This window comes from Rhamphochromis sp. 'chilingali', assembly GCF_963969265.1.
Source record: "Rhamphochromis sp. 'chilingali' genome assembly, chromosome: 1".
NCBI lineage: Eukaryota > Metazoa > Chordata > Actinopteri > Cichliformes > Cichlidae > Rhamphochromis > Rhamphochromis sp. 'chilingali'.
Window position 1 is genome coordinate 57745075 of NC_137929.1, and position 27024 is coordinate 57772098.

The 27024-nt window shown below is 44.2% G+C and overlaps 1 protein-coding gene across 1 annotated transcript in view; it reads right to left on the minus strand.

Moving 5' to 3' along the window:
• Positions 1-27024, minus strand: part of LOC308409251 (NACHT, LRR and PYD domains-containing protein 3-like) — a gene marked incomplete at both ends in the record, with an annotated part of 70992 nt that overhangs the window by 22112 nt on the left and 21856 nt on the right. Inside the window, 8 exons of the mRNA XM_080901866.1 lie at positions 1326-1433; positions 2157-2298; positions 17625-17682; positions 18288-18941; positions 18998-19094; positions 23020-23093; positions 24920-25193; positions 25608-25758. Of these exons, the coding sequence (XP_080757992.1) occupies positions 1326-1433; positions 2157-2298; positions 17625-17682; positions 18288-18941; positions 18998-19094; positions 23020-23093; positions 24920-25193; positions 25608-25758 (1558 nt within the window). The remainder of the gene's footprint in view (positions 1-1325; positions 1434-2156; positions 2299-17624; positions 17683-18287; positions 18942-18997; positions 19095-23019; positions 23094-24919; positions 25194-25607; positions 25759-27024) is intronic.

Here is a 27024-nt window from a genome sequence, read left to right on the forward strand (position 1 = left end):
TGAGTAATTTTTCTAATTAAAAAAAAACAAAACAAAACAATTTTTAGTACTGTAAAACAACTCTCTGCTACTTCCTTTGCCAGCCACACACCTTAATTAAATTTATTTTTAAAGCAAGTTAAGTTTATTTATTTCACTTTTTTAAAAAAAATAATTGTGTTGCTGTTGCTGAGGAACATCAGATAACCACACACCTTGTATTGTTTATTGTTCATTTATTATAATTTCTTGCTGGTCTCCACCTGGTCAGAATGGTATTTTTTTTCCATTTCCTTAATTCACATGTCCTCCTGAGAACTGATAAAACAAATCTTCACATTGAACATTGAACTTGTGATTTCATTAAAAGGTCACATGTAAGATAAGATAAGCTTTATTAGTCCCACACAAGTTACAGCAGCAAAAATGAAGAGAAACAACGGACTGGGATAAGATAATGAGAATAAGATACTATATACAATAGAATAAAATACTATGTTAACAGAAAAAAAAATTACACTTAGTGTTATTGCACATGTGTGGATGTGTGTGTTTGGTCAGTTGTGAAGTCTTTGTTGAGGAGTCTGACGGCAGTGGGGACGAAAGACCTGTGAAGTCTCTCCGTCCCACATCGTGGGTGCCGCAGCCACTGGAGGAGCTGCTCAGTGCTGTCAGTCTCCTGCATGGCGTGGGAAATGTTGTCCAACAGTGATGACAGCTTAGCCACCATTCTCCTGTCACTCACCACCTCCACTGGGTCCAGAGGGCATCCTAGAACAGTGGTGGCCCAGGAGATGCTGTTGCCCCAGCAGACTACACCATAAAAGATGGCTGAGGCCACCACAGAGTCATAGAAGGTCTTCAGGAGTGGGCCCTTCACTCCAAAAGACCTCAGCAGCAGGTACAGCCTGCTCTGTCCCACACCGTGAGTCTCTTTTCTGTAGAGAGCGTCTGAGTTATGAGTCCAGTCCAGTTTATTGTTCAGATGAACACCAAGGTACCTGTAGCTCTCCACAGTCTCAATGTCCATACCTTGGATGTTTAGTGCCTGCAGAAGTCTACCACCAGCTCCTTGGTTTTATTAGTGTTGATCTGGAGGCAGTTCAGCTGGCACCAGTCCACAAAGTCTTGGGTCAGTCCTCTGTACTCCTTGTCGTCCCCATCAGTGATGAGGCCGACTATTGCAGAGTCATCAGAGAACTTCTGCAGGAAGCACTGGGTGGAATTGTGGGAGAAGTCTGCAGTGTAGATGGTGAAGAGGAACGGAGCCAGAACCGTTCCCTGTGGGGCCCCCGTACTGCAGACGACCCTGTCCGACACACAGCCCTGACTGAGTTCTCACATACTGTGGTCGGTCGGTGATGTAGTCCAGTATCCAGGTAGTGAGGTGATGGTCCACTCCTGAGTTCTCCAGCTTGCCCTTCAGGACCGAGGGAAGATTGGTGTTGAAGGCACTGGAGAAATCAAAGAACATGATTCTCACAGTGCTTCCAGCGGTCTCCAGGTGAGTGAGGGAACGATGTAGGAGGTGAATGACCGCATCATCTGCTCCAATGCCAGGCTGGTAGGCAAACTGAAGTGGGTCCAGTGATGAACTCACCAGGTGCCAAAGCTGAGCCAGGACCAGCCGCTCCAGGGTCTTCATCAGGTGGGATGTCAAGCCACCGGCTTGTAGCTGTTGAGGTCCTTGGGGTGTGAAGTCTTTGGCACTGGTACAACACAAGAGGTTTTCCAGAGCTGCTGGACTCTCCCCAGCCTCAGGTTCAGGTTGGAGATGCGCTCCATCACCCCACACAGTTGGTCTGTGCAGGACCTGACGACCCTTGAGCTGATGCCATCTGGATCCGCTGCCTTCTTGGCTTTAATCCTCCTCAGTTCCCTCCTAACCTGAGTGGTTGAGAGAGTCAGGCTGGAGCCTTGTGTTGAGTGTGTATTGGATTCTGGTGTTAGGGGTGCGGAGGAGTAAGCAGGGTGATTAGAGGTGGTGTGAAGTGTCTGAGGTGGGGCAGCAGTGGGTGTGGGTGAGTCTGCAGCTGATGTTGAAGACTGCCTCCTGGAAGAATCAAATCTGTTAAAGAAATGATTGAGTTCATTTACCCCCTCACATCTCCCATGAGCAGTGAGTTCTGATCTTTGTGGCCTGAGATGGTTCTGAGGCCTCTCCAGACTTTGCTAACCTTCTTTTGTTGAAGCCGTTTCTCCGTCTTCCGCCTGTAGCTGCCCCGATCAGACCTCTCAGCTCCCTCTGCACTCTTTTCAGCTCCTCCTTGTCTCTGGATTTGAAGGCTCTCCTCTTTTGTTTGAGGACGGCTTTAATTTCTGGGGTAATCCAGGGTTTGGAGAAACAGCGCAGAGTCCGGGTGGGTGTAGTGTTATCCACACAGATGTTATCCAGTTATGACAGTTATGATGGAAAGGTCCAAAATTCTAATATGAAAATTCTGAAGGAAGTACAGGTTCCAATAACGGCACTTTGACACAGTTCAGTGACGTGTGTAGAAATAAAAGCTGCATATAAATAACACAGAGCTGCTTATTTTCCTCCAGTTGTTTAAACTATTTGTAGAGACAGAGAGCATCAGTCTGATCACTGGACTCTGCTCTTTGTCCCTGGATTTGGACCCAAGCAGACCCTGATGGACTCGAAAACACAGAAACTACAACATCCAAGAAGTTTTTATCATGTCTTCTTATGTTTCTATTTCTTTTGATTATCTTAATTGTACAGCACCTTGGTCAAAACACCTTGTTTTAAATGTGCCATTTAAACAAATTTGACTTTGACTTTTTGCTGCACTGAGATTAGAATCAAATCACTTAATCAGTTCATGAACAGAAACAACAGGTAAGACAAGAAACGAAACTGTACTGAGCAACATGTGCTGACACTCACTGCTGAGCCAGTTTGTCCAGAATACTGACAGAGACACAAACAGGCATCTTTGCCACCCACACACTTCTGCTGAACACACAGCTTTGACTTTTAAAAGCCATATCAACTAAAACCTTCACTGCTGAGCATCTGTGAGCCCTGACAGTAAAATTCATCATCATCATTAATATGTGCTGACAGCAGCTGCTGGACTGTGTATGGCTGTCGTTTCCAGTTCTTTTGTTTGGATCAAACTAAGATCACTGAAAGAGCTTTCACTGTGATTCGTCAAACACATGAGCTAACAGCCAATAAGAAGAAGGAGAAGTTGGATGTTATGGTGATGCTGCTGACACAGATTTGTCTTGTAAAACAGGTTAACAAGGAAATACAGGTGCATTTCCTCGTTGGTGTCTGTTTGATACAGAGGTCTCTTTACTTTCAGATTTTTAATTTTTTAAACTTTTTTGATTGTGAGGATAAAATTTTAAGGAAGTTCCTCTTGACCTCACAAATAACAACAACAGGACACATGGACGTAACACAGTTTAAAAAATATCTTTCACTGGATAATTTTAATTTTTCCATCCTGACGATCAGAAGAGTTTTTGAGGGTTTCAGAGATCCTTCAGAACAACAGTAAGTGTTCATGAGCTTGTAATAATTTTACCAAGTTTCTGTAATTTCACAGACAGTGTGGAGTGGGAATTTCTCATTGGTTCTCATTCTTATACTTCTTTCTCTTTTCCTTTGAATTTGAGGTATTTGTTTGTCACATTTCTGGACTTGCAGCTGCTCAAAAAGGACAAACAAAGGTGGGCATGAAAGTGTTGACGCAGGTCACAGATGTCTGATATAAAACAGCTGACAGGGAAACACAGGTTAGTTTAGTCTGCAGCTGTTTGATACAGACACACCTTTACTTTGGGATTTTAAACTTTTACATTTTTTATGATTTGATGTTTTTTATTTGTCAAATATTTACATCTGAGTAACTTTTTACTTGTTTGTAACAAAACTTCAGTAGCTTCCTTTTCACCTACTGAAAAACCGATGGGACACACTGACCTCACAGTTTTTTTTTATCTGTCAGGAGATCATTTTACTTTTTCCACTCTGATGATCAGAAGAGTGTTTGAGTGTTTCAGAAAAACAGTACCGGTAAGTGTTTAAAATGACGTCTTTCAGTTTTTTAAGTAATTTGACAGGCTGACTGAAGCATGTGAGCGTTAGTGGATTAACCCGTTACTGTAACCACTCACTGGTTCTGCTGGTTAGATGAACGTCATGTCACGTTAGTGTAAAACATTTGATTCACTGTTGGCTGGTTTCGTCTGTGAAAACACATCGAATTAAATGAATTCAATGTGTTTCATCATCTGAAGAACCAAAAGCTGTCAGACTTTATCTGACGCAATATAAAGAAGAAAATCCCCTCAATCACAAACAGGAAGTGTACTCAGTTACTCTCCTGTACTCTGATTACAGTCATGTATGTTTTCTCTGTGTCTGCTTCTTTGTCCTCACTGTAAACAGATGTACTGAGAGACTCCTGCACTGATGTTTCATAGGAAAGTCCAAACAGCCTCACTGGTTCTCCATAAAGAACAAAGATTTGCTCTCTGTGGCTCCAACACAACTTAAAGACAATCAAAGGTGGACAAAGTTCTCTGTGGTTTTATGGAGGCTGCAGCTAAATGCTGCCTCCTCCATAGTACAATATACATGTTTATACAGTGACGTCATTTTGAAGTCCTTTGGCTGGTGAGGGTCTTTAGTATGTAGCTGATGGTTGATGATGAGATGTTTGTGTTGTTCTGTGGAGATCGTTCAAGAACTGAACCTGTTAAACACTCAGACCTGCTTCAGATTTCATCGCTTTAGTTATGACGCACTTATTTATGGTCACCCTACAGCGCAGCGTAAACACACGTGACCCTGACGTGACTTCATTCAGAGACGACGACTTGGACGTATTGAGTTTGAACGAGTGTCTAAAAAGTCAGATCTGTTCTCAGTCAGAGACTTTCAGGATCATTTAAACCTGAAATTTAATCTCATGTAGTCAGGATTTAAACTCAGGTTCAGTTATTTCAATAAAACCATCCTGAGACATTTAGAACAATCGAAGCGTCGGAGTTGAAGAACACGGAAATGTCTGCTGTGACTGCGTCGCTCTGCTCGACTTTGCTGTTTGTCGGCCTCTTCGTGTTTGTCTCTGCAGGTGAGATTCACTCTGTGGGACAGAGAGGAAAAGCATCAGTCTGTTTACATGTTAACAACATTTCCTGAAGATTTATTTTCATATTGATTCAGTTTTTCCGTGTTTGTGAAGGAGACACGAGGCTGGGTGGGGTCTGTGTGGACCTAACATGTCGGTGTGATCAGATCTCACAGAGACAAAGAAGTGTAATGTGTGTGTCAGTGTGATGTGTTGTAGTTTCAGGAGTCAGTATACCGTCACGAGCAGATCTACAGACGTGGCATGTGTCACCCTGATATAATCTCTTGCCACACCGAGTGCCACCGTAGTTTTGTAAATGACAATGTTTATTAAGGGTGGCACATGCCACTCCATGCCACCTCTGTAGATCTGCTCCTGGGTTTTAAATGGTTGTACAAAAAAGTAATAACCATTGGTTACATTTTAAGGCATATTACACAATGTAAAAGCTGCATATGTGTAAAGAAATGACTTTGATTTTGCCCATTTGATTTCAATGCTACTCTAAGAACATTTCATTACATCCAGCCCTGTGACAGAGACAAAGAAGTGTAATGTGTGTGTCAGTGTGATGTGTTGTAGTTTCAGGAGTCAGTATGCAGCTACAAAGCTTTTAGTTCAGTGTATACAAACAGCTGTAGCTACATAAAGGCAGCATGCAGAGACTCACAGTGTCTCATAATGAGAGGCTGCTTTCTCTCACACATTATGTTCACTTATTATCAGGACGTATTTTTGTTTGAGGAACCTGCAGGAACTCAGTTCAATAAGTAAACTGTGAAAAACACAAGAAACCAAATGTCTGTGAGTTCATAACAAACAATAACATCTTCTCACATTAATAATGACGATTATGAAAAATACTCTATGAAAATAAAAAACATAAAACACTGATGTAGTTAACATTATTAAATACAAAGTTACAGTAAAAAAAACAAACATCTTTCTTAAACGTGAAAGAAAATAAACTACCCTATAATTTTTCCACATTTGGTATCGTCCACTCAGCACTTCCTGTATATAGTTTGCTGGTTTATGAGGCCCCTCCTTTGCTCAACAGACCCTCAGCATAAAAAAGGTTTATTTTATATTATGCATTAATTGTATATTATGCAGTAATTATTATGTTTTTAATAAGTTGTGCTAACTGTTTCTGGTAAATCTGATCTGTAAGGCTGCAGTTTTAATTCATTTGAAGGCAGGACTCAGAAACCGGTCTTGTTATCATCTATCGTCCACCTGGACCTCACACAGAGTTTCTCTCTGATTTCTCAGAGTTTTTATCTGATTTAGTGTTCAGCTCTGATAAAATAATTATTGTGGGTGATTTTAACATCCATGTAGATGCTAAAAATGACAGCCTCAATACAACATTTAATCTGTTATTAGAATAATTGGTTTCTCTCAAAATGTAAAAGAACCACTCTAGATCTTGTTTTAACATATGGAAGAAAAACTGAACATTTAACAGTGTGTCCTGAAAACCCTCTCCTGTCTGATCATTTCCTTTTTTCAATGTGTTCAATTAGATCTTCTCACTCTCACTACAGAAGTGAACATTTATGCTTTGACCTTTAACCTCTCTGCTCTGTTTTCTGTTTCAGCCCAGAAAAACATCACAGCTGTGTCTGGACAGAACGTCATTCTGACATGTCGAGCTCCAAACAACACCATCAGAGTTTTAGACTGGAGCAAACCAGACTTGAAAGGTTATTGTGTCCTTTTTTATGACAAAGGGGTCTATGATACCACCAACCAGCATCCGTCTTTTAAGAACCGGGTGGATCTGCAGGACAGAAAGATGAAGGATGGAGACGTGTCTTTGATTCTGTACAATGTGACGATTAATGACACTGGAACATACGAGTGTGGTGTCATCCAGAAAGCTACAGAGGGTTTGAAGCTCCTCTGCAACATCACACTGAGTGTTGTTGATCCTCCAGGTGAGTGAGTAGAGTTGAGTGTGTGTGTGATCAGAGGTGAAGCTGCTTCCTGGTTGTTGATGTTTGTTTCTAAAGATGTTGTTGATGAGACTTTGTAGAAAGCAGCTGGTCTGAGTGATGTGATCAGAGTGCAGTAGATAATGTCTGACAGCAGTTTGAAGAGGAAATGGATTCTGTTCTGTTCTTCACTCATCACCTACCTGACAGCTGACACCTCACACCTGTTTCTCACCTGCAGGTCAGACAGGAGGACACACAGAGGATGGAGGGAAGGAGGCAGGAGGATCTGTTAGACTCATCATCGGTCTTTCAGTTGCTGCTGTTCTTCTGTTTGTTGCTGTTGTTGCTTTTTTGATCTACCAAAAAAAGAAGGTTAAGAAGGTGAACTATGAATCTACTTGCTCATCACAGTCCTAAATTCTGTTTCACTGAAATCAAGAAGGATGATTTTAAGACAAAGAAACTAATAATGCTGAACCTCAATCAGAGGGACATCAAACGCGTCCATATTTATTTTTGATTTCACATTTCTCTGATTTTCATCAGACTTGTTTAGACTGTTACATGAAATTTCACATGATGAACCTACAGCATTGAAATCTGTGACTTATTTTATCAGGTTAGCTGCTCATCCCAGTGTAAGTTTCAAGTCTTAAAGTTATTTTCATTTCTGCCTCACTTCATATGTGGAGCACACAGGAGGTCACATTATCAAACAAATACACATCAAACAAGATCAAGGTTTTTCAAAATAAAATATTCAGCTTCTGAGTGAACTCATTTTAAACAAATCTGTGATTGTGAGCAGACTTTGTTCATCATTGGTTTGCCCTCCTTATTTATCACTTCAGTGTCCTGTATGTTACAATAACAGAGTCACTGAGTGTGTTTCATCTTCAGGTTCAGCTGTTTGTGAGATCAAACTGGTTCTGTGAGGTTTGAACAACACAAATTAATCTCATGCAGAGATCAGCTGTTACAGTATAATTATTGATACTGACTGAACCAACCTGCACCATAAACACTGCATGTGGTGAAGAAACGATGGATTACTGTGGATTATAAACAATCAGTGATCTGCCTGATAGTGTTTAGGATTTATTGATCATCTTCAACTGAATGAATATTATAATGTACAGTGTTATGTTATTTTTCAGTGTAACTGCAGATTTAGATGTTTTCTCTGATCTTTTCTTTCAATGAATGCATTTTTGTTACTGCAGTTTACATTTCAAAATCAGGTCAAATGTTATTGATTAATTAATGAATTTATTGATTGAATGAATTTATTTATTTTTTGTGACTCTGTTTATTGACAATAAAGTTTTGAAAACTATTTTATGACATGTTGTCTTTTCATTCTTTTCATTTAGTTCAGCAGAGTTTGAACTCAAAACTCGGACTAATCAGTGGCTCCAGTTTTGATGATGATGTCATCGTTAGGTTTGTGGTGTGTTGGAGCAAAACAATGAATTGCTATAGGTAAACTCCCGATTAGACTTCATGAAAATATTCTAAAATCATTTCTCCACACCAGCCTCATCTACATGCCTGCTATCTGATCATCGTGCAACCTGAAACACTTTTACAATAAAAGCCCCTTAAAGCCCCCTTAAAGTAACCTTGCTACTTAATTAAAAAGTAATGCAATATAATACATGTAAAAATGAAGGAACTGACTGCTAATGAGAACTTGGTGTTCGCTCGCTCTGTGGTAGAGTATCACTTCCTGTTCCTGCTCAAACACAGTGGTGTTTCTGAGTAGCTTATTTGCTTAGCAATTTAATTAACAACTTTTAAATACATTCTTCTTTCATATAATAATATATTCTTTCAGTATAATCTTCACGTGCTTCATCCGAAGCACACTTTCTGTGTACTCACTACCTAATTTATAGCCAAAGTATTCACTCACTGTCTCTGTACTGTCTCGCTAGCTTAGCTTAGCTCCTAGCCGACTCATTAGCACCATGGCTACTTCACCTGTCCCTCCTGCACTTTCTTGCTCATTGTGTCAGATGTTTAGTTACTCCTCGGCCTCCTTTAGCAGTAATGATATCTGTAACAAATGTAGCATATTTGCAGCGCTGGAGGCCAGGATTACTGAATTGGAGACTCGGCTTCGCACCCTTCATTCACCCATAGCTAGCCAGGCCCCTGTAGCTGGTGCAGCTGAAGATAGCGTAGGCCCCGCTAGCTGTTCCCCGGCAGATCCCAAGCAGCTGGGGAAAGAGGGCGGCTGGGTGACGGTGAGGAGGAAGCATAGTCCTAAACAGAAGCCCCAGTTACACCACCAACCCGTTCATGTGTCTAACCGTTTTTCCCCACTCGGCGACACACCCGCCGGGGGTCAAACTCTGGTAATTGGCGATTCTGTTCTCAGACATGTGAAGCTAGAGACACCGGCAACCATAGTCAATTGTCTTCCAGGGGCCAGAGCAGGCGACATTGAAGGAAATTTAAAACTGCTGGCTAAGGGTAAATGTCGGTTTGGATATGTGGTGAGAGGGAAACATGAGGATGAAACCAGGAGATGTCCTTACTGAATCATCAGAGCTGTGATGGAGAAACAGGTTTAACTTTTAGTTCACATGAATGAGTTGAAGGGAAGTTATGAACTGTTTCTGAGAGACAAATAACACCAGGATCCTTTTCTAAGTAGCTGACAGCTGGTAACTGTGCAGGGGTGGGTCTAGCAAAGTGTTTCCAGGGGGCCAGGTAGGGCATTAACAGGGAGAGGGGGGCACAAAGAAATACTTTTCTTTTTTATTCTCATTTAAAATATCTAGCTTTTATTAAATAATTATCTGAATCTTGCGAACAAAGTTTTTATCTGACGTAAAATCTATAGAAATCATACATATACCAAAAAGACAGTGTACATCACTGTCACAACAGCGTTTGTTTTCATTCAAAGTCTTTATGGCTTTAATACCTGGTGGGCCAATCTGTAGTGAAAATGCCCGATTTTCTGCCCCAGTCCAGCCCTGCAGGTTAATACTGGCAGTGTCACCATGCCAGCTGACTGTATTTCATCATCAGCCAGTGTTGTTCTTTATCAATATTACCAAAGTTTACCATAAGGCAGCATAGAAAGTATTTATTTGCTTTCAGGTTTTATTCAAATGTTAGTCTTTTCAGTTGTTTCCCCACTTTTTTCCTGTTTCAAAATCAAACACCAGTTTGTGAGAAGATTATCTTCTTTTTTTAACAGGCATTGGTTTTGCATTGGCATTGGCTAATTTGCCAATTGTATGTTAAAAATGTTCGTATTTTAATATTCAAAATGTTTTTGCCCAAAACATATGTGCACTACATGTCAGTAAAAATACTATGCAAATATTGATGTCCTTGAATGCTGAATAAACACTGACTGATTGTATCTCTTGTACTTTATCAACGCAGTATCTAAAAACTTTGCACCGTAGTGGTTAAAATCTCATTCTAATAAGAATTAAAAGCGCATTCGGTTATTAGGTTTATAGGATTATTGAATTATGGTTAACGGTTGGTAGAATTGTTTTTAACATTATCTGCCAATTACATCTGCCACCCTTCTCCAGATCTGTGCCCCTACCTGGCCCCCCCAACAAAAATTTTCTAGACACGCCACTGCTCCCAGTGAAAAAGCTACGTCCAGATGAACATAAGTAGCTACACAGTAGCTTCTTCCTCACCAGTTCTTTGTTTCACAGCAGGGGTGTTGACATATAGGGGCAAATAAAAACTTAAAAAGTGAGATACTGGCTTCATCTCTTCTTATGTTATAACTTTGCTCTCCTTCACTTCTCCTTCCTGGTTAAGAATACATTTTGCTTTATACAGACCTAAAAATAATTTACAGTAGCTCTAGTGTTATATTATTGCACTACTGTAGTTATATCTGGGGGTTTTTTTTATGCGTTTCATTCTACAGAGAATAATCGAGCTGAAATCTACTCAGCAGTGAGAACTGAAGGCGTCTGTTATGGAGAACCAGTCATCAGGACAAAGAGGTCCAGAGGTACAGCTGCTCTTTAACTTTGACAGAGCCAAGCTAACTTCTTTCAGTTTTTATGCTAATGATATTTTCACTCAAGCTTCTGATCTTTCTGTGAGAGAGACAAAACAATTAGAGACAAAACAATTAGAGACAAAACAGCTGCACTTAATAGGTGCACTTTTTTTAAGCCCATGAGCAACAGATTATGAGGCTCATAATACATTTTCATTAAGAAAATGTATTATGAAAATCCTCAAATCTGTCAGTTTTCTATTCAAATATAGAATTTTATAGACTGAATTATTTTACCTACAATATAACTAATCCAATCCTCGTGTGCCTATAATATGTGAAATATATGTCAAATGAATGATATCAAGTAATCTTGAGCTACAAAAAACATTCCTGTGACAAGTCACAATTAGTTTTTGGCAAAGTGTCATGTTTATATTTATTATTTATCCAGCTACAAAGGTCTCATTGACATTAGAATTTTATTTTTAAGAGAGACACTGTAGGGAGGGCAACAGAAATTGCAACACGTATAACAATGGTTCTATAATGATATTTTATTTGGCCAAAAAGTAATTTACAGCTATTTAAATATGGGCAATCACTTTTGTGGTCAAAGGAGCTTGCAAAGAAAAGCGTCTGGACTTCTTTAAGTTGCTTGAAGACGTTTCACCTCTCATCCGAGAAGCTTCTTCAGTTCTAAGGTCAAATGGTGGAGAGTCCCAGATATAAACCTAGTGGGAGTGACCCCCCACAGAGGGACAAAAGGACCCCCTGATGATCCTCTACTCACCTGAGCCAAGGTGTGAAATTGGGTGTGGGACCCAATCAGCCAGAGTTTCGGGTGTGTTCATTGTGAAACCTGGCCCCACCTTGTCATGCGAATTCCTGAGGTCAGATGGCCCAGGATGTGAGTGGGTGTTAAGGCGTCTGGGAAGGGATCTCAAAACTGGATTATAGATGGCAGAGAGTTGGTGTCGTAAACCCCCGCCTCTGTTCAAAGATGGTCGCTCACAGTGGACATAGATGGCTTCTTTCACTCCTCTTTCAAACCATCTGTCCTCTCTCTAGCCCCCAGGAAATATGAACTTTAGAAATGAAATGTAATTAAAAAGAACGTTTGCACAGGTTCAGGGATGCACACTGAGGCCGGCTTACAGTTTTTCTCAGTCGCTTTGGTGCGTTTCTCAGAACAAACTACAAAGCTTCTAATCATGTTTTGTGTTGTTTGAACTGTGTGTTTGTTCAGACTTTAAACCAGAGCCAGATGTCTTCTACTCTTCACTGAAGTAGTCCACCAGCATCCAGCTGGTGATCAAGCCAGTACCTCAGACCAAAAGTTGCACCCGCTTGTTACAAAGTGTGTATAATGTTTTTGTTTTTTGTTTGTTTGTTTGTTTAATTGTTTTTAAAAATCAGATTGCATTTGAATTGGAGCTTTTCACATTTATTTTCCTGCAAAGTCAACAGTGGGAACATGTATATGCTAACATTTTCTTATGTTCTCAGTAACTTTACTCTTTTATTTTTTGTGTGTTGGTTGTTGTTCACGCAGCAGAGGTGCGGTTTCTCTGCAGGAGGACTGAAAGCTTGTTCCTTGTTCTTTTTCCTGTGTGGTTCTGTGAGTTTGACCAAAGTGAGAGACGATAAATTTATCTTGTTCCGATTTTGTTGTGGCTCACTGATACATTTTTTTTTCATTACAGAGAACACACAAACACATTTTCATTAATTGATTGTAGAAATAATATTACGGCCAAGGAAATACAATACTCATGTGATGAGAGTTATGTTGATACAGTTTTTCTCAGTCGCTTTGGTGCGTTTCTCAGAACACCATTAACATTTGCACAGCAGTTAGTGCATTTCCCAAAACAATTAGTGCAAACTGCAAAACCTAGTGGATAGCCTGCAAAAGCACGTCACATGCACAGAATTGATTATCCATACCGCAAAAGCAAGTATCCATGTCAATGAAACTGCCAGTGCCATCAAAATGAAAAGTCTTGACACCATCTTTATGAACAAGATAGTCAAATGGCATTGTCATGTTTCCACTATGACAGTTTATAATTTCAGTGTTTCCCATTGCAAAAACAATTGGTGACACCTGAAAATGCTGACGACAGCACTATGGCCTACCTGTACAGCCATCTGAAATGTGCAGTGAAGTCACTGTAGATGTTATGGGAGTCTTGGGAGTAACTGAGACACTGAATACGTACGTTTCACATTTCCATTGTGTAGAAGTGTTTGTAATCCTACAGAATTGTGCAAAAGAAAAATATGCTACAGTCACTTGTTCATTGTAGAATACATGTAAACATAAAATCACCCATTTGGTAGAGCTGTGCACTAATGTGAACAATAAACAGCACATGTAACAGTACAGTAAATCATTCTGGCACATCCAGACGTTCCTGTCTGTCTGGCCACATATTTTCATCTACATCACAACAGATGTTATCCCTCGCAATGCAGCGAGGAAAGTATCTCCTGGAGTGGCGAATCCATCCTCTGCAGGACCCTGCTGTGATGTCGTCACATGCTGCATCCATGGCTGCTAGCAGGGCCATTTGCTCATGTGGATGCCGGTCATAAACTTTCCACCTCCAGGCAGAGAAAAACTCCTCTATTGGATTAAGGAATGGGGAATATGGAGGGAGATATTCAACCAGAATTCTGTCATGTGCTGCAAACCACTCTCTGACCTGATGGGAGTGGTGAAAACGGACATTATCCCAGACAACAACATACTTGCTGAGTTGGCCTCCACCTCTCTCATTCTCAGGGACTAGGTCCCTGTAAAGAGTGTCTAAAATGATACAGAAAGGTATAGGATTTGCTTGACAGATGGCCAATATTTGGCATGTGATAACTAGTTCAACAATTTTGTGTGTGATGACTCAAGCAATGGATGTATGACTATTAGTTTTATTGGGAACGACTATTCAGCATCCATAGGTATGATTACTTTTGACTGACATGACATAAGCAAATGGAAATGTCAGAAAGCAGCAGGGAAATGTATGGAAGCAACTGATTCATGTCCAAAATCATTTGCAGTTTGTTCAGAGAGGGGAGAAATTGCTACTATGATGTGCACAAATGACTGAGTGTTGTGGAGGTTGAACTAATAGTTATGAGAATTTCAATTCTGATCTGAGAAACGCACCAAAGCGACTGAGAAAAACTGTAATACAATACAAAATACTACATAGAGTGCACTATACAGGTCATCGGATGTTCAAGATGGGCTTTACATCTTCCAACAACTGCTCACACTGTCAAGGCAATACAGCAGACAATTACATCCACGCTCTTTGGTTCTGTCCACCAGTGCAAAAGTTTTGGCGCGAGATATGTGAAGACTTATCAAAGTGTCTGAAATGTAACATTCCAACTTCCCCCTTAGTGTGTTTGCTGGGCAGCTTAGATAATGTCACTTCAGAAAAGAATATAGCCCATATGATTTTCACTGCCCTATGCATAGCCAAGAAAACAGTCCTCATGAACTGGAAAAATAAAAATAATCTTAATTCTAACCAATATAGAAATTATCTATTAGATTACATTAGTCTTGATACAGCCTCTGCCACCACATCAGATCAATTGCTCTGGGCTCCTTTTATCAGCTCCATCACCTAGTGGGGGTGGGGGGTCATAGTTTGGTCCCGCCTTCACTGTTGTGATTGGTGTGGGGGTAGGGACGGGCTTAGGGCGTCGGGGGGTTCCCCGGAGGCATCTTCCTTGGGGGGCTCAACCCGGGGTAGCGGTCATGTCCGGTTGGGGGCTCTGTTGGCTCTCAGGTGACTGTTTCCTCGCGGCTGCATGCAGCGGGGCTAGGGGAGGGTCTGTGCTGACGGACGTGGGTTACTGACCTGGTAGCCTGGCTGCCCCTGGGTGGGTCCGGGATGGGCGTGAGGTTCTGGGGGCGCTCCGTCTCTGGACTGGGGCCTGGGCCGGGCCTCGGGGGCTTGGGTCCTGGTTGGTGTGTTGCCGGGGTTGTGGGCGGGTGGGTGCATGGGGGCCCAGCCCTGGAGCAGGGTGCCGCCGGTGCGTCGAGCCACCTGGGGGGCTCTTCAACTGGCGGGGGAGATGGTCACATCTTGCAGGAGCTTTCCTCTCTTCAGGAACTCTCTCTGCAGGAGGGGGAGATACAGGAGAGGTGGAGGAAGATCTCAGCCTGGGCGTTTATTGTCTTATGTAGTCTGGAAGATGAGTGGATGGTGGGGTGGGTGCAGTTTTGTCTGTGGTGGGGTTGGGTGGACTGTTCCGGGCTCTGTGGGACTGGGAGGCGCTGCTGCACTGGGCCCTGGTCTGGATGGGCCTGGGCCCCCTTTCCCTGGCGGGTCGCGGAGTGTGGGAGTGCCTACTGGGGTCAGCGGGGGAGCTGGCCCCAGGGAGGGGTCACTTGCCCCTCCCTTCCTTCCCTCCCCATCTCCAGCTGCCTCCCTCTTCCCGCTCCACCACAACCACCCACACATGCAGGGCCTTGGAGTAGGGGTATGTCACCAGGGTGCAGAGGAGGCTACCCCCCCCTCTGTCCCCTTCCGGCTGCCTCTGCCTCAATTTTATCCCACAACTTAGACATTCACATTATTCACACTCTCATTACACATACATATAGGATCTTGGGGGTGGGCACAATCACGGAGTCCAAATTACCATCAGGGTGTACACCTCAACCCTGGCGTCGTTGCCCACCTCTCAATTTTAAATACACTTAGACATTGAGGGCTATCAGGAGAGACTATGCGCTTATCTGCTGCTCCTTGGCAAGTAGCTCCAAGCCCTCCTGGGTTTTAATTGCACCTTAGAACACACATGCATCAACACTACAATGAGCGGGTGGAGGGAGGTTTGGAGTCTTCTCCCACCCCCATTCTCTGCGGCCTGCTGGAGCGGGAGTTGGCCGTCCGACTGCGGTCTGGAGTGTGGGGCCTCCCTGCTGCTACGGAGTCGGGGTGGTCTGCCTCTCCCCACCGCAGGGAAAAGGGTAACACCACCTGGGTCTGGGTGCAGTTCCCCCTTCCAGGGGCAAGGGTACCTAGACCCGGTTTGTAGAGTACGCTTGGGGAGTGTGATCGTGTGTACAGCGTCTCTTTATGTCTGTCTCCACGTTGGTTGAGTGTGAAGTGCATATGAGAGCATGAGGGTGGGAATGGATGTTTGTGTCTGTGTGTGCCTGTATGTCTGTGTCTATATGTCAGGTTGGGTATCAGACACCACCCCTCTGGGGACACCTCAGGCCCTCCAATGTTTGGAGGCCCATCTCCACCCACCACCACTTCCCCTGCCAGTGGCGGACTCCCTCAGGTATCGGTGCGTTGGTGGTTCTTTGTGTCTGGGGGTGGGCGTCCAGGTACACACCGGCTCACTCCTTGGCGGCCGCTTATCGGGGCCTGGAACCTGGGGCTCGCTCGGGCCACTTCGGAGGTGGGGTGCCCCCGGCCTCTCGGCCTGGGGCTTGGTCACTCAGGCACAGCTGGCTGCCGGCGGAGCTCACGGGCGCGTCACTGCAACTCCCCCTGGCTTCTGCTCCGCGGCTGCTGAGTGAACCCTCATCTGGGACTCTCCTCAGCTCTTACTGGAACAGTGGCGCGGCTGCCCCTCTGTTGGTTTTCCATGGTCTCTTGTGTTCTGGGGGCCTCTGGATGTCTGGAGTTCTGATCTCCTCCATAACTGCTTCATACCCTGGAGGACGGGGCTGTGGCCCCCCCACACTCCCTAGCAGATCGTTACATGGAGAAACCTTTGGAATACAAGCGCGCTGATCCACACAGGTATGCACACGGGTGTTCACTGCTCGTAGACTTAAATTACACCTTTCTTGGCTGCTACTTCGAAGCACATCTGTCCTGCGTGCTGCACAACAACATTGAATATTTAGTATTTACTGCTGTTTACACTTAGCTAGATTAATGCGATGGTGTTGTGTTTAGTATGTTGCTTTGTTTTTTTTGGGGTTTTTTTGCTTGTTTTCTATTCTTCTCTCAACAGGTGATCCAGGAGATTTTTATTTTTTTTCTCCCCCCCTTTCTCACTGTCCCTCTCCCCTTCTGTTCTTTCCTTTCCTTCCTCTTCCTTTCTCCCTTTCCTATCCCTCACTCATGTCTGTCCCGTCTGTAACATCTGAAAATAAAATAAAATAAATAATAAAAACAAAGATCGACCAAATGGACCAATACGGCAATGCCACGATGATCCATTTGGCAAAGTAAATCCATTGGGTATCCTTGTTGGTCTTCAGACAACAATTCTGATGGCTAAAGAACCAAATGGGACAGGCAAAAAAAAAAAAAAAAAAAAAGCATTGGCGAAGCTGGTCTGGAGGTCGGCCGCGTGGCAGGTGGACGCGGCGCAACCGCACGGTCGTGCGCCCCGGCTCGCAGGCGGCTGGGCAGATGTCCGGCAGGCACCGGCCTCTGATGGAGGTGAGGCTGCTCTGCTCACCCCGCCAACCTCGGGCTTCGTTGGCGCGGACTCCCCTAGCATGGGTGTCATCCAGGGAAGGACGGATGCTGTTTGCTGTGCTATATTTTAATATGAAGTGTATTTACTTAGTTTTTATATTGCATGTATTGGTCATGTTTTGTGCAGTGGTTATACCGTCAAATTGTCCTGGAGAGACTCCGCCTTTTTCCCCGTTTTTATTGATTGGACACACCTGAGAGGGAGGCAAGATAATTTACAGAGTGACATATAAGACGGCTGGAGTTGGCTTTGAGGGAGAGCACCAGCGCGCAGAGCACCAGCGCGCAGAGCACCAGCGCAGAGTGACAGCACCAGCGGGGAGAGCGGAGACAGCACCAGCGGAAGGCACGAGACGGCTGTGCCGATTTGCAGTTTTAAAGAAGCGGCGGGCGGAGTTGAGAGCTCTGCCCACCCGGGGTAAGTCTCTGACTTATCCCTTTTTATGAAGTAAAACTGTCTAGAAGAATAGTGACTCCCGCTCCTCCCTTTGTCCAGCATATCGGGACGCGAATGCGGAAACGTAGGAGAGGACTCCGCTGGGTTTCCCTTTTTATACTACTGCGCTGGATTTTTTAGCTCCCTGGGACTTTTAGGTCGTGGCGCAGGCCACAGGACTTTTAATGTTGGTTTATTGATTGTTTGTGTTATCCCTTGGCCAGGGTTGTTTTAATTTATTTTATATTTTTTAAAGATAATAAATCATATTTTAATCTGACAGTTTTAATGTGTGCTTTCCCTCGGTGGCTCCACTGCTCAATCCGGTTGGAGGAAGATTTTCTTCCTTCGCACAAAACCCACGGTGGTAATAAAGTCGGGGCTTTCTTTCCTTGCTTTTTCTTCCTTTACACGCCCACGCGCCCCGCTCCGCCGTGACACGGGCACCTCCGACTTATCTCGCGGCTTCTCCGCCCCTTCCGGTGGGAGCAGCACCTCACGCCGGGCCTCTGCCTCTACTGGCTGGAGCGGCTCCTCGGGCACCGCCTCCGCCGCTGCCTCTCCCGGCTGGAGCGGCTCCTCGGGCGCCGCCTCCGCCGCTGCCTCTCCCGGCTGGAGCGGCTCCTCGGGCGCCGCCTCTGGCGCTGCCTCTCCCGGCTGGAGCGGCTCCTCGGCCGCCGCCTCCGGCACTGCCTCTCCCGGCACTGCCTCTCCCGGCTGGAGCGGCTCCTCGGCCGCCGCCTCCAGCACTGCCAGCTCCTCGCGCGCCGGCTCCGCCGCCTTCTTCCGGGACGCAGGAACGGGCACCGGGTCCTGGCGAGCCCCAGCGGCTCCCGCGTGAGGTGTGGGAACAGGCGCTGTGGCAGGCTGCGTGCTAGCTGGTCGCAACCTGGGGGCTGGCACGGGCGCCTGCACAGACTGGATCCCCTCCACCCCAGCGCCATTGAGGGGATCCAGAGGAGCGCCGGTGGCGATGGTGTCGGGCACGACCAGATCAGCGCCGCCAGATACTCCATCCTCTGCAGGTGGCGTTCAGTCTGGTCCTGCAACTCTTCCCTCCTGCGGCGTCACACCGCCGCCTGCTCCTGCTGCGTGGCCGCCAGCTCGGCCACCACTCGCGCCAGCTCCTCCCTCTGCTGGCCCACTCCTGGATCTGCCGTGCCTCCCGTCCTGGGTTTCGACACCAATGTGGCGTGAATAAGGCACGGCGGGACCACGGAGCAACGTTCAGAGCCATCTTTATTTAATTCACGTCACACCACAACCACACCAACCCCTGAGTCGCCGTGTTTTAACACGGCGGGCGTGATTGCGGATGCCGTGCAGGTGCGTCCGCACGGCACCGCAGACCACGCCCCACCACACCCTTCTATTTATCATTTACGTAAACAATCTTAGTCTACATGTGCCAGATGCAAACTTGCACTTCTATGCTGATGATACAGTCATTTACAGCTGTGGTTCAACTGTTGTCCAAGCCTTTGACTCCTTGCAGAAAGCCTTTTTTGCTTTCCAGCACTCATTACTTTAGCTTAAACTTGTTCTCAACGAAGACAAAACAAAGCTCATGTTGTTTTCTAAATCAAGGAGACGAACCCGAACAATCCCATCAGTAACCACTCTTGAAGGTAATAAAATAGAGTTGGTTCACACTTATAAATATCTGGGAATCTTAATTGATGACTCGCTCACCTTCAAACCACATGTAGAGAATCTTGTGAAAATCCTGAAGTTAAAACTGAGATTTTATTTTCAAAATAAGTTGTGTTTCTCTTTTAATACAAAGAAGCGGCTTGTTGCTGCAACATTCTTGCCTGTGCTGGATTATGGTGATATTCTATATATGAATACTTCTGCTCAATGTCTTCGAATGGTTGATAATGTGTATCATGCTTCTCTGAGGTTCATCACTAACCGTAAATTTCAGACTCAGCACTGTGAGTTAGGCTACGTCCACACGTACACCGGTATTTTTGAAAACGGAGATTTTCCGTTTTCGTTATAAAAAATAATCCCGTCCACAAGTAGGTAGGTAGGTAGGATGGCCTGCTTTGGTAAGTCTCATTTATACAGTTTTATATATAAGGCGATACTTGGGTTGCTGCCTTCTTGTATATGTTCCCTGCTTGTAATGAAACTTGCTGGTCAGTATTCTCTTCGTCCGCATGGTTACTTGTTGCTTTCTGTTCCATTTGCCCGAACTGAACTTGGTAAAAGAGCTTTTGTCCATTTAGCACCCTCGGCCTGGAACAAACTGCAGAAGGAATGGAAAATGACTGAATTCATTTCATTAAGTGCTTTTAAATCTAAACTACGAATCCTTGAGGCCAAGTCCATAACATGCAACTGTTTCAATTAGATTGATTGTCATTTTAACTGACATTTTTATTTTTATTTGAATTTTATTGAATGTTATTTTATTTTATTTGTATTCTTTCACTTATTGTTGCATGTGTGTTGTTGCTGCCTGTGTTTGAGTAATTTCTGTAACTGTGAGACACCTGCTGCTGCCTATCTTGGCCAGGTCTCCCTTGAAAAGGAGGTTTTTAATCTCAATGGGATCTTCCTGGTTAAATAAAGGTTAATAATAAAATTAACACATTTTATAAAATTCATGTATATACAGATCTTAATAAAATTGTTAGACCGCAATCATAAAAACAGAAAAGACCACACAGCATTTTAATACCGACTCTTTGCTTTCAGTGAATTCTCAAAAATAAACTTTAGACTAATTTTACATTTTTATACTCAAATCTGAACCTGCACACAGTAATTATATAATATATAAAAACATTTATGTTTGCATGAAAAACTATTTTTTTTGCAGCACTTCACATTAAACTCAATTTTTCACAAAAATGTCAGTTTTATTGATGTAGCAGATTTTATTAGAGTTAAACTCAACACTGAATATAAAAACATAAAATCTTATGTTAGTTTACATTAAACAGTGAAAACTTCAAAGTAAGTGTGTGTGGACAGAAAGGTTTGGAGTCGGTTTCTGAATGTTTGCACAGATTGGACTGACCTCAGGCCAGTAGGCAGCTTGTTTGGTCACTGAATGTACCTTCAGCAGATTTATATACTGGAAACCATTTTAAAAAAGCCCTGACTGTAAATGCATTTATAAACAAACTGCCAGCCATGATTTCCAGTGTTCTTCTCCTTTAGTCTATTTCTCATTTGAGTGAAAGACTCATTTTAGTAATTTTAAATTTTGTCAATGTTGTGTTTTCTTTTATTTACTTTTATTAATGTTAAATCGTTTAGAGGAAAAACCCACACAGCAATAGTTCAGCATCTATAATTAAGTGTAGCACCGAACTTTAGTTTAAAAGGATGCAGAGATTGGATTCATGGTTTTACACTGTGGATGTGCATGGTCTGTGGCACAGCTCTGAGGGAGACAGTTGCTGCACCTGTATGTTATCCGCATTCATGCCTCGGTGGCCTGAATGCTCTGTACCGGGTCCTGTCATTGTTGTTGTTGTTGTCAGTGTGCATGGCTGCGAGCTGCAAAGCTGCAGCCGTGATAATAAAAGTAGGCTGAAAAGCATGAGTACATGGTTGGGTCTCTCTCTCACACACAAAGACTCACAGATTGGCCACCACAGAGTCCACACATTTATTCTTAAATGAGAATCTCTGGCATGTTCTGGAGAAGACTGCAGCTCTTTGGTTCTTCAGTTATCAATATTTTACATATAATTATTGTAATTTATGCCACGTCAGATGTTTCAGTTCATCAAAGCTAAAGGCAGTCTAATGAAATGTTAATGTGTGCCTTTTGTTTTTTTTGAAGGAAAATGTCAATGTGTCATGTCAATGTGCATGTCCAGATTATGCAGTATTGCACAGCTGATCCAGATGTGCTGATGGCAGTGTTACTACAGTAACATGTAGTTACTCCAAACGTGGCAAATTTCACTCAGACAGTCTCCTCAAAAGTCATCTACACACACAGTGAAGTTGCAGCTTGCTGGAAATGCATCTCCATCCATCCATGATGATGGGTTTTCTTCCTCTCTGATGCCATTTGCACACACTGCTGCTGAACCTCTCTCAGGACTCTGTTGTTGTCTCTTGGATTGCTGTGAACTGTAGATGTGCTGTGCTTCTGGAACTGCACTCCTTGTCTTCAGGCAGAGGTTAGCTTCTGTGGAGCTTGTTTTCTCAGGGTGAGGAACACATGGAAGTTAAGCTGTAAACACCACTCAGCCAAAAGCTCGGCCTGAGTGTTTCCTAATGATGTTAAACCTATAATTTTCTTCCAACTGCTGCATGTGGAAAATTGATCCAGGTCTGCTTTCACCTGAAACTGACAAACTAAGACATTTTCATTATTCTCATCACTGCTTAAACGACACACATCTCTCTCTCTCTGTTTTTTCAACCCTCTTTTCTTAAAAAAAAAAGTGGGATTGCAGTTGTTTCAGGCTGAGAAACACCAAACTCTCTTCATGTTATCTTTCATATTTCATCAGCACAACTATTTTATTTCTTTTGTGTCCACTGGGTTAGAAAGTGAATCATGTCTGCCCCAGCTGGATACCACTTCACTCACATACTTTCACATCTCAGGAACAGATTAACTCTGAGTCATTCATTTGATTCCAATCAGCACATTTATTGATCATGAGTATCCACATTAAACATTAAGCAATTATTCATCCACTGAGGCGTAAACTGCACACATACATGAACACATATTTATCTTATAAAAACATTCTGTTTATTATTCAAAGTTGTTTGAAAGCCTTTCCAGGTGAGTTTGATCCAGGAGGATCTGAAGCCAGTTTCAGACAGAGACTATGCAGAGACTGTACAAGGACAAAGCAGCAGCAGAGCAGTCCAGATACACTGATGATCCTCTGTCAGATCCAGAGGGACACAGGGATGACACTGGACTCTACATTGTGTCTGACAGAGGAGCTGTTGTCAGAGCAGTTCACTCTGCAGCACTGACAGTCATCTGCACTTCTTCTCATTCTTCTGTCAGTCACTGCTGGATGAAGCTCTCCACTCCACCTCCCAGTAACATGGCCCAGTCTGAGCGTCTCTACACACAAGCTGCTGTGGCTTCAACCTCAACCTCTCTGGATCATCAGGACACAGCTCATTTTCTTTCAGCACAGACACTGTCCTGTTTACCATCATCAGCTCCACCTGCAGAGAGAAGGAGGAAGAGCAGAGGAGATAAACAAGTCTTTCCAGAGACTCTTCATCAGCTTTCAGTCAGTGATGCAGCACATCCAGTATAAAGAGCACCAGGGACTTCAGTGCTGAGACTGTACTAGTACTCGTTTCAATTTTCTATTATTTACTCTGGATTTTTATTGAAGTGCATGAAAATGTTTTTCCACTCCTAGTTTTAGTTTGGACCTTTATCCACCTATGCATCCATTTTCTTCCGCTTATCCAGGGCTGGGTTGAGGGGGCAGCAGCCCAAACAGGGAAGCCCAGACCTCCCTCTCCCCAGCCACCTCCTCCACCTTGTCCGGGGGAACACCAAGGCGTTCCCAGGCCAGCCGAGAGATAATCTCTCCAGGGTGTCCTGGGTCGGCCCCGGTGCCTCCTCTCATGGGGACGTGCCCAGAACACCTCACCCAGGAGGCATCCTTGTCAGATGCCCGAACCACCTCACCTGGCTCCTTTCGATGTGAAGGAGCAGCGGCTCTACTCTGAGCCCCTCCCGAATGGCCAAACTTCTCACCCTATCTCTAAGGGAGAGGCCAGCCACCCTTTGGAGTAAGTTCATTTCCGCAGCTTGTATCGGCGATCTCGTTCTTTCGGTCACTACCCAAAGCTTGTGACCATAGGTGAGGGTAGGGATGTAGATTGACCAGTAAAGTGAGAGCTTTGCTTTTACGCTCAGCTCTCTCTTCACAACAGACCAGTAAAGCGTCCGCATCACTGCAGCCGCAGCAGCAGTTCTTCTGTCGATCTCGCGCTCCCGTCACTCATGAACAAGAGCCGGGGATACTTAAACTCCTCCACTTGGGGCAGAAACTCGTCCCTGACCCGGAGTGGCCACTCCATCTTTTTCCAGCTGAGAACTATGGCCTCAGATTTGGAGGTGCTGGTTCTCATTCCCAACGCTTCACACTCTGTTGCGAACTGTTCCAAGGCGAGCTGGAGGCCATCAGCCGATTATGCCAACAAAACCACATCATCTGCAAAAAGCAGAGATGAGATCCTGAGACCACCCAAGTGAAAGCCTTCTGCCACTTGGCTACGCCTAGAAATTTTGTCCATAAAAATTATGAACAGAATCGGTGACAAAGGGATACCCTGCTTGAGCTTATCACCCACCAGGAACGAGTCCGACTTATTGCCGGTTATGCAGAACAAGCTCTTAAGACGGCTGTATAAGGACTGAATGGCCCATAGCAATGAGCCAGACAGACACCCCATACTCCCAGAGCAACCCCATAGGACCCCCTGAGGGACACGGTCGAATGCCTTCTCCACATGTAGACTGGTTGGGCAAACTCCCATGCACCCTCCAGTATTCTTGCGAGGATGAAGAGCTGATCCAGTGTTCCACGCCTAGGATAAAAAATGCATTGTTCCTCCTCTATCCGAGGTTCGACTAACGGACGGACTCTCCTCTCCAGCACCCTGGCATATACTTTCCCAGGGAGGCTGAGGAGTGTGATTCCCCTGTAGCTGGAACACATTCTCCGGTCCCCTTTCTTGAAGATAGGAACCACAACTGCCAATCCAGAGGTATGCAACATTGTAGAGGCGTGTCAACCAAAACAGCCCTACAACATCCAGAGCCTTCAGGAACTCGTCCATCCCAGCGGCTCTGCCACCAAGGAGTTGTTTAACTGCCTCAGTGACCTCGCCCCCAGAGATTGGCGAGTCATCCCTTTTGTAACCAGACTCTGCTTCCTCCACGGAACACGTGCCAGTGGGATTAAGGAGGTCCTCGAAGTATTCCTTCCACTACCCGACAATTTTCTCAGTCGACGTAAGGAGCGCTCTACCCGCACTATACACAGTGCAGGTAGAACACCGCTTGACGGTTTGGCTTTTTCAATGGCTTCTCCGAATTCCTCCCACACCAGAGTTTTTGCTTCAGCCACCGCCCGCGCCCCGTTCCACTTGACCTGTCGGTACCTATCAGCTGCCCCTGGAGTCCCACAGGCTAACCAAGCCTGATAGGACTCCTCCTTTAGCTTGGTGGCTCCCCTCACCTCTGGTGTCCACCATTTGGGACTTTCATTCTTTAGAATAACCTTGGACTGTCCACTCTGAGCTCTTTAGGAACCCCAAACGCCCCAGCAATCCAGATGGAATGGTTCCAGCTGTTAACTGGAGGAATTCCATCCAAAAATCTTTCTAAATTCTTCCTTACCTACAGACTGTCTTCTTCACTGCTTTAAACTTGGAAATGAATGCGGTTATTGGTCTGCGTGCTGCTTTGTTCAGAGAGCTGATTGGCTGTTGACACTGATCAGAGCGTGAGCCGTTACTATGGTGACCGTAAAGGTCACAAAAAGGCAGAAACAGGAAGTGTTTGTGTACAGTCCTGAAACCTGTCACCATTCTCCTCTCACTGCTTCATTGAGAAGCTGCAGCTTTACAGGAAACACTGGATCTTTGTTTCATACTGACTGTGTTTAGTACAATACTGCTGATAGCACCACCCACTCACTCCAACACTCTACTGACCTCAGAGTCTCCAGTCTGCAGTCTGGACTCTCCTTAAGATCAGTCAGCTGCTTCACATCTGGAATCTGGAGGTCATTTCTCCATAGGTTCAGCTCTCTCAGATGGGAGGGGTTGGATGTCAGTGCTGCTGTCAGATAATCACAGCTGATCTCTGACAAACCACAGCCCTCCAATCTGTATAAAGAGTGAAAGATGTAAGTTTATTAGACAAAGTGTGTGCTTGAAATCATTCAGTGTTTCACAATATGTTCAGAATGTATAAGTTTAGAAAATGGAAACTCCAAACAGCTGAAGCCAACAAATTTGAATCTCTGTTCTGTGACAAAGTCCTTGAATCATTTCTTCCAGTTTGTCCAAAAAGACAGACTAAGTATTGGACATGTGTTGTGGCTCCATTAGGGGAGATTCTAAATGTAATGTGATGGCCCCTCTGGGTCTGTCAGATCACAGTACTGAAGAGAGCTCAAACTGAGCACACAGTTGTTCCAGTCTGGACCAAAGGCTCTATACTGGAACTGAGGGACTGCTTTGACTGTCCACTGGCACTTTTTAAAGGCTCATGTTCTCACTTAGATCATCTATTTCCCAAATGGGGATTACTTTGAAAACAGTAACTATTATACCCCCATAAGCGTCCTTGGATTAGTAAATCACTCAAACAATTTCTCAGTCAGAAGAAGCTGTCTTGTTATGAGGAAGATAAGAAAAAGAATGAGGCACAAGAACTTGTTTAAAGAGATTAAGCAGCTACAATAAGGTCTTAAAGTAAAGCAGATAATGAGCTGAATAAAGGACACTCAAGGCTGGCTTGAAAAGGAATGAAGTCCATGGTGGGAATGCAGAACAAGGACAAAAGATGAACGTGATGCTGAATCAGCAGAAGAGTTGGACTCATTTGATTCTAGCTCTGATATCATTGATTTCAATGAAGAGATTTGTCATTTTAGGAAAGGGCTGGCAGGCTCTGAGAGTCACACGGTGAGGTGTTTGTGTGTAAATGTCTTAGTTGAATCAAAGGCCTGGTCCTGATGCTTTGGGAGGAAAATAATTGAAGTGTGCTGTGAGGAACTGACTGGGCAACTTTCACACATTTCCCAGTCCTCCTTGGAACATCAGAAAGTTTCCAGCATATGGAAACAAAGGTTAAGTGTCCTATGGCTCTCAGTGATGATGGTCCTGCGGTCTCTACACCTCCACCTCTTTTTAAAGGAACTAACTGTAATCTGAAGCTTCAGACGGAACTAAGACTTCTTCCACTAGGTGGCAGTGTCTGATGATAAAGGATTTTTCTTCTTCTTTGAAGGTTTGAAATGTGAACATTGTTCTGCTACAGTCAATGGACTAAACCAGAGAAGAAGGACGTCCATCCCAGCAGCTCTGCCACCAAGAGCACAGACACTGTCCTGTTTACCATCCT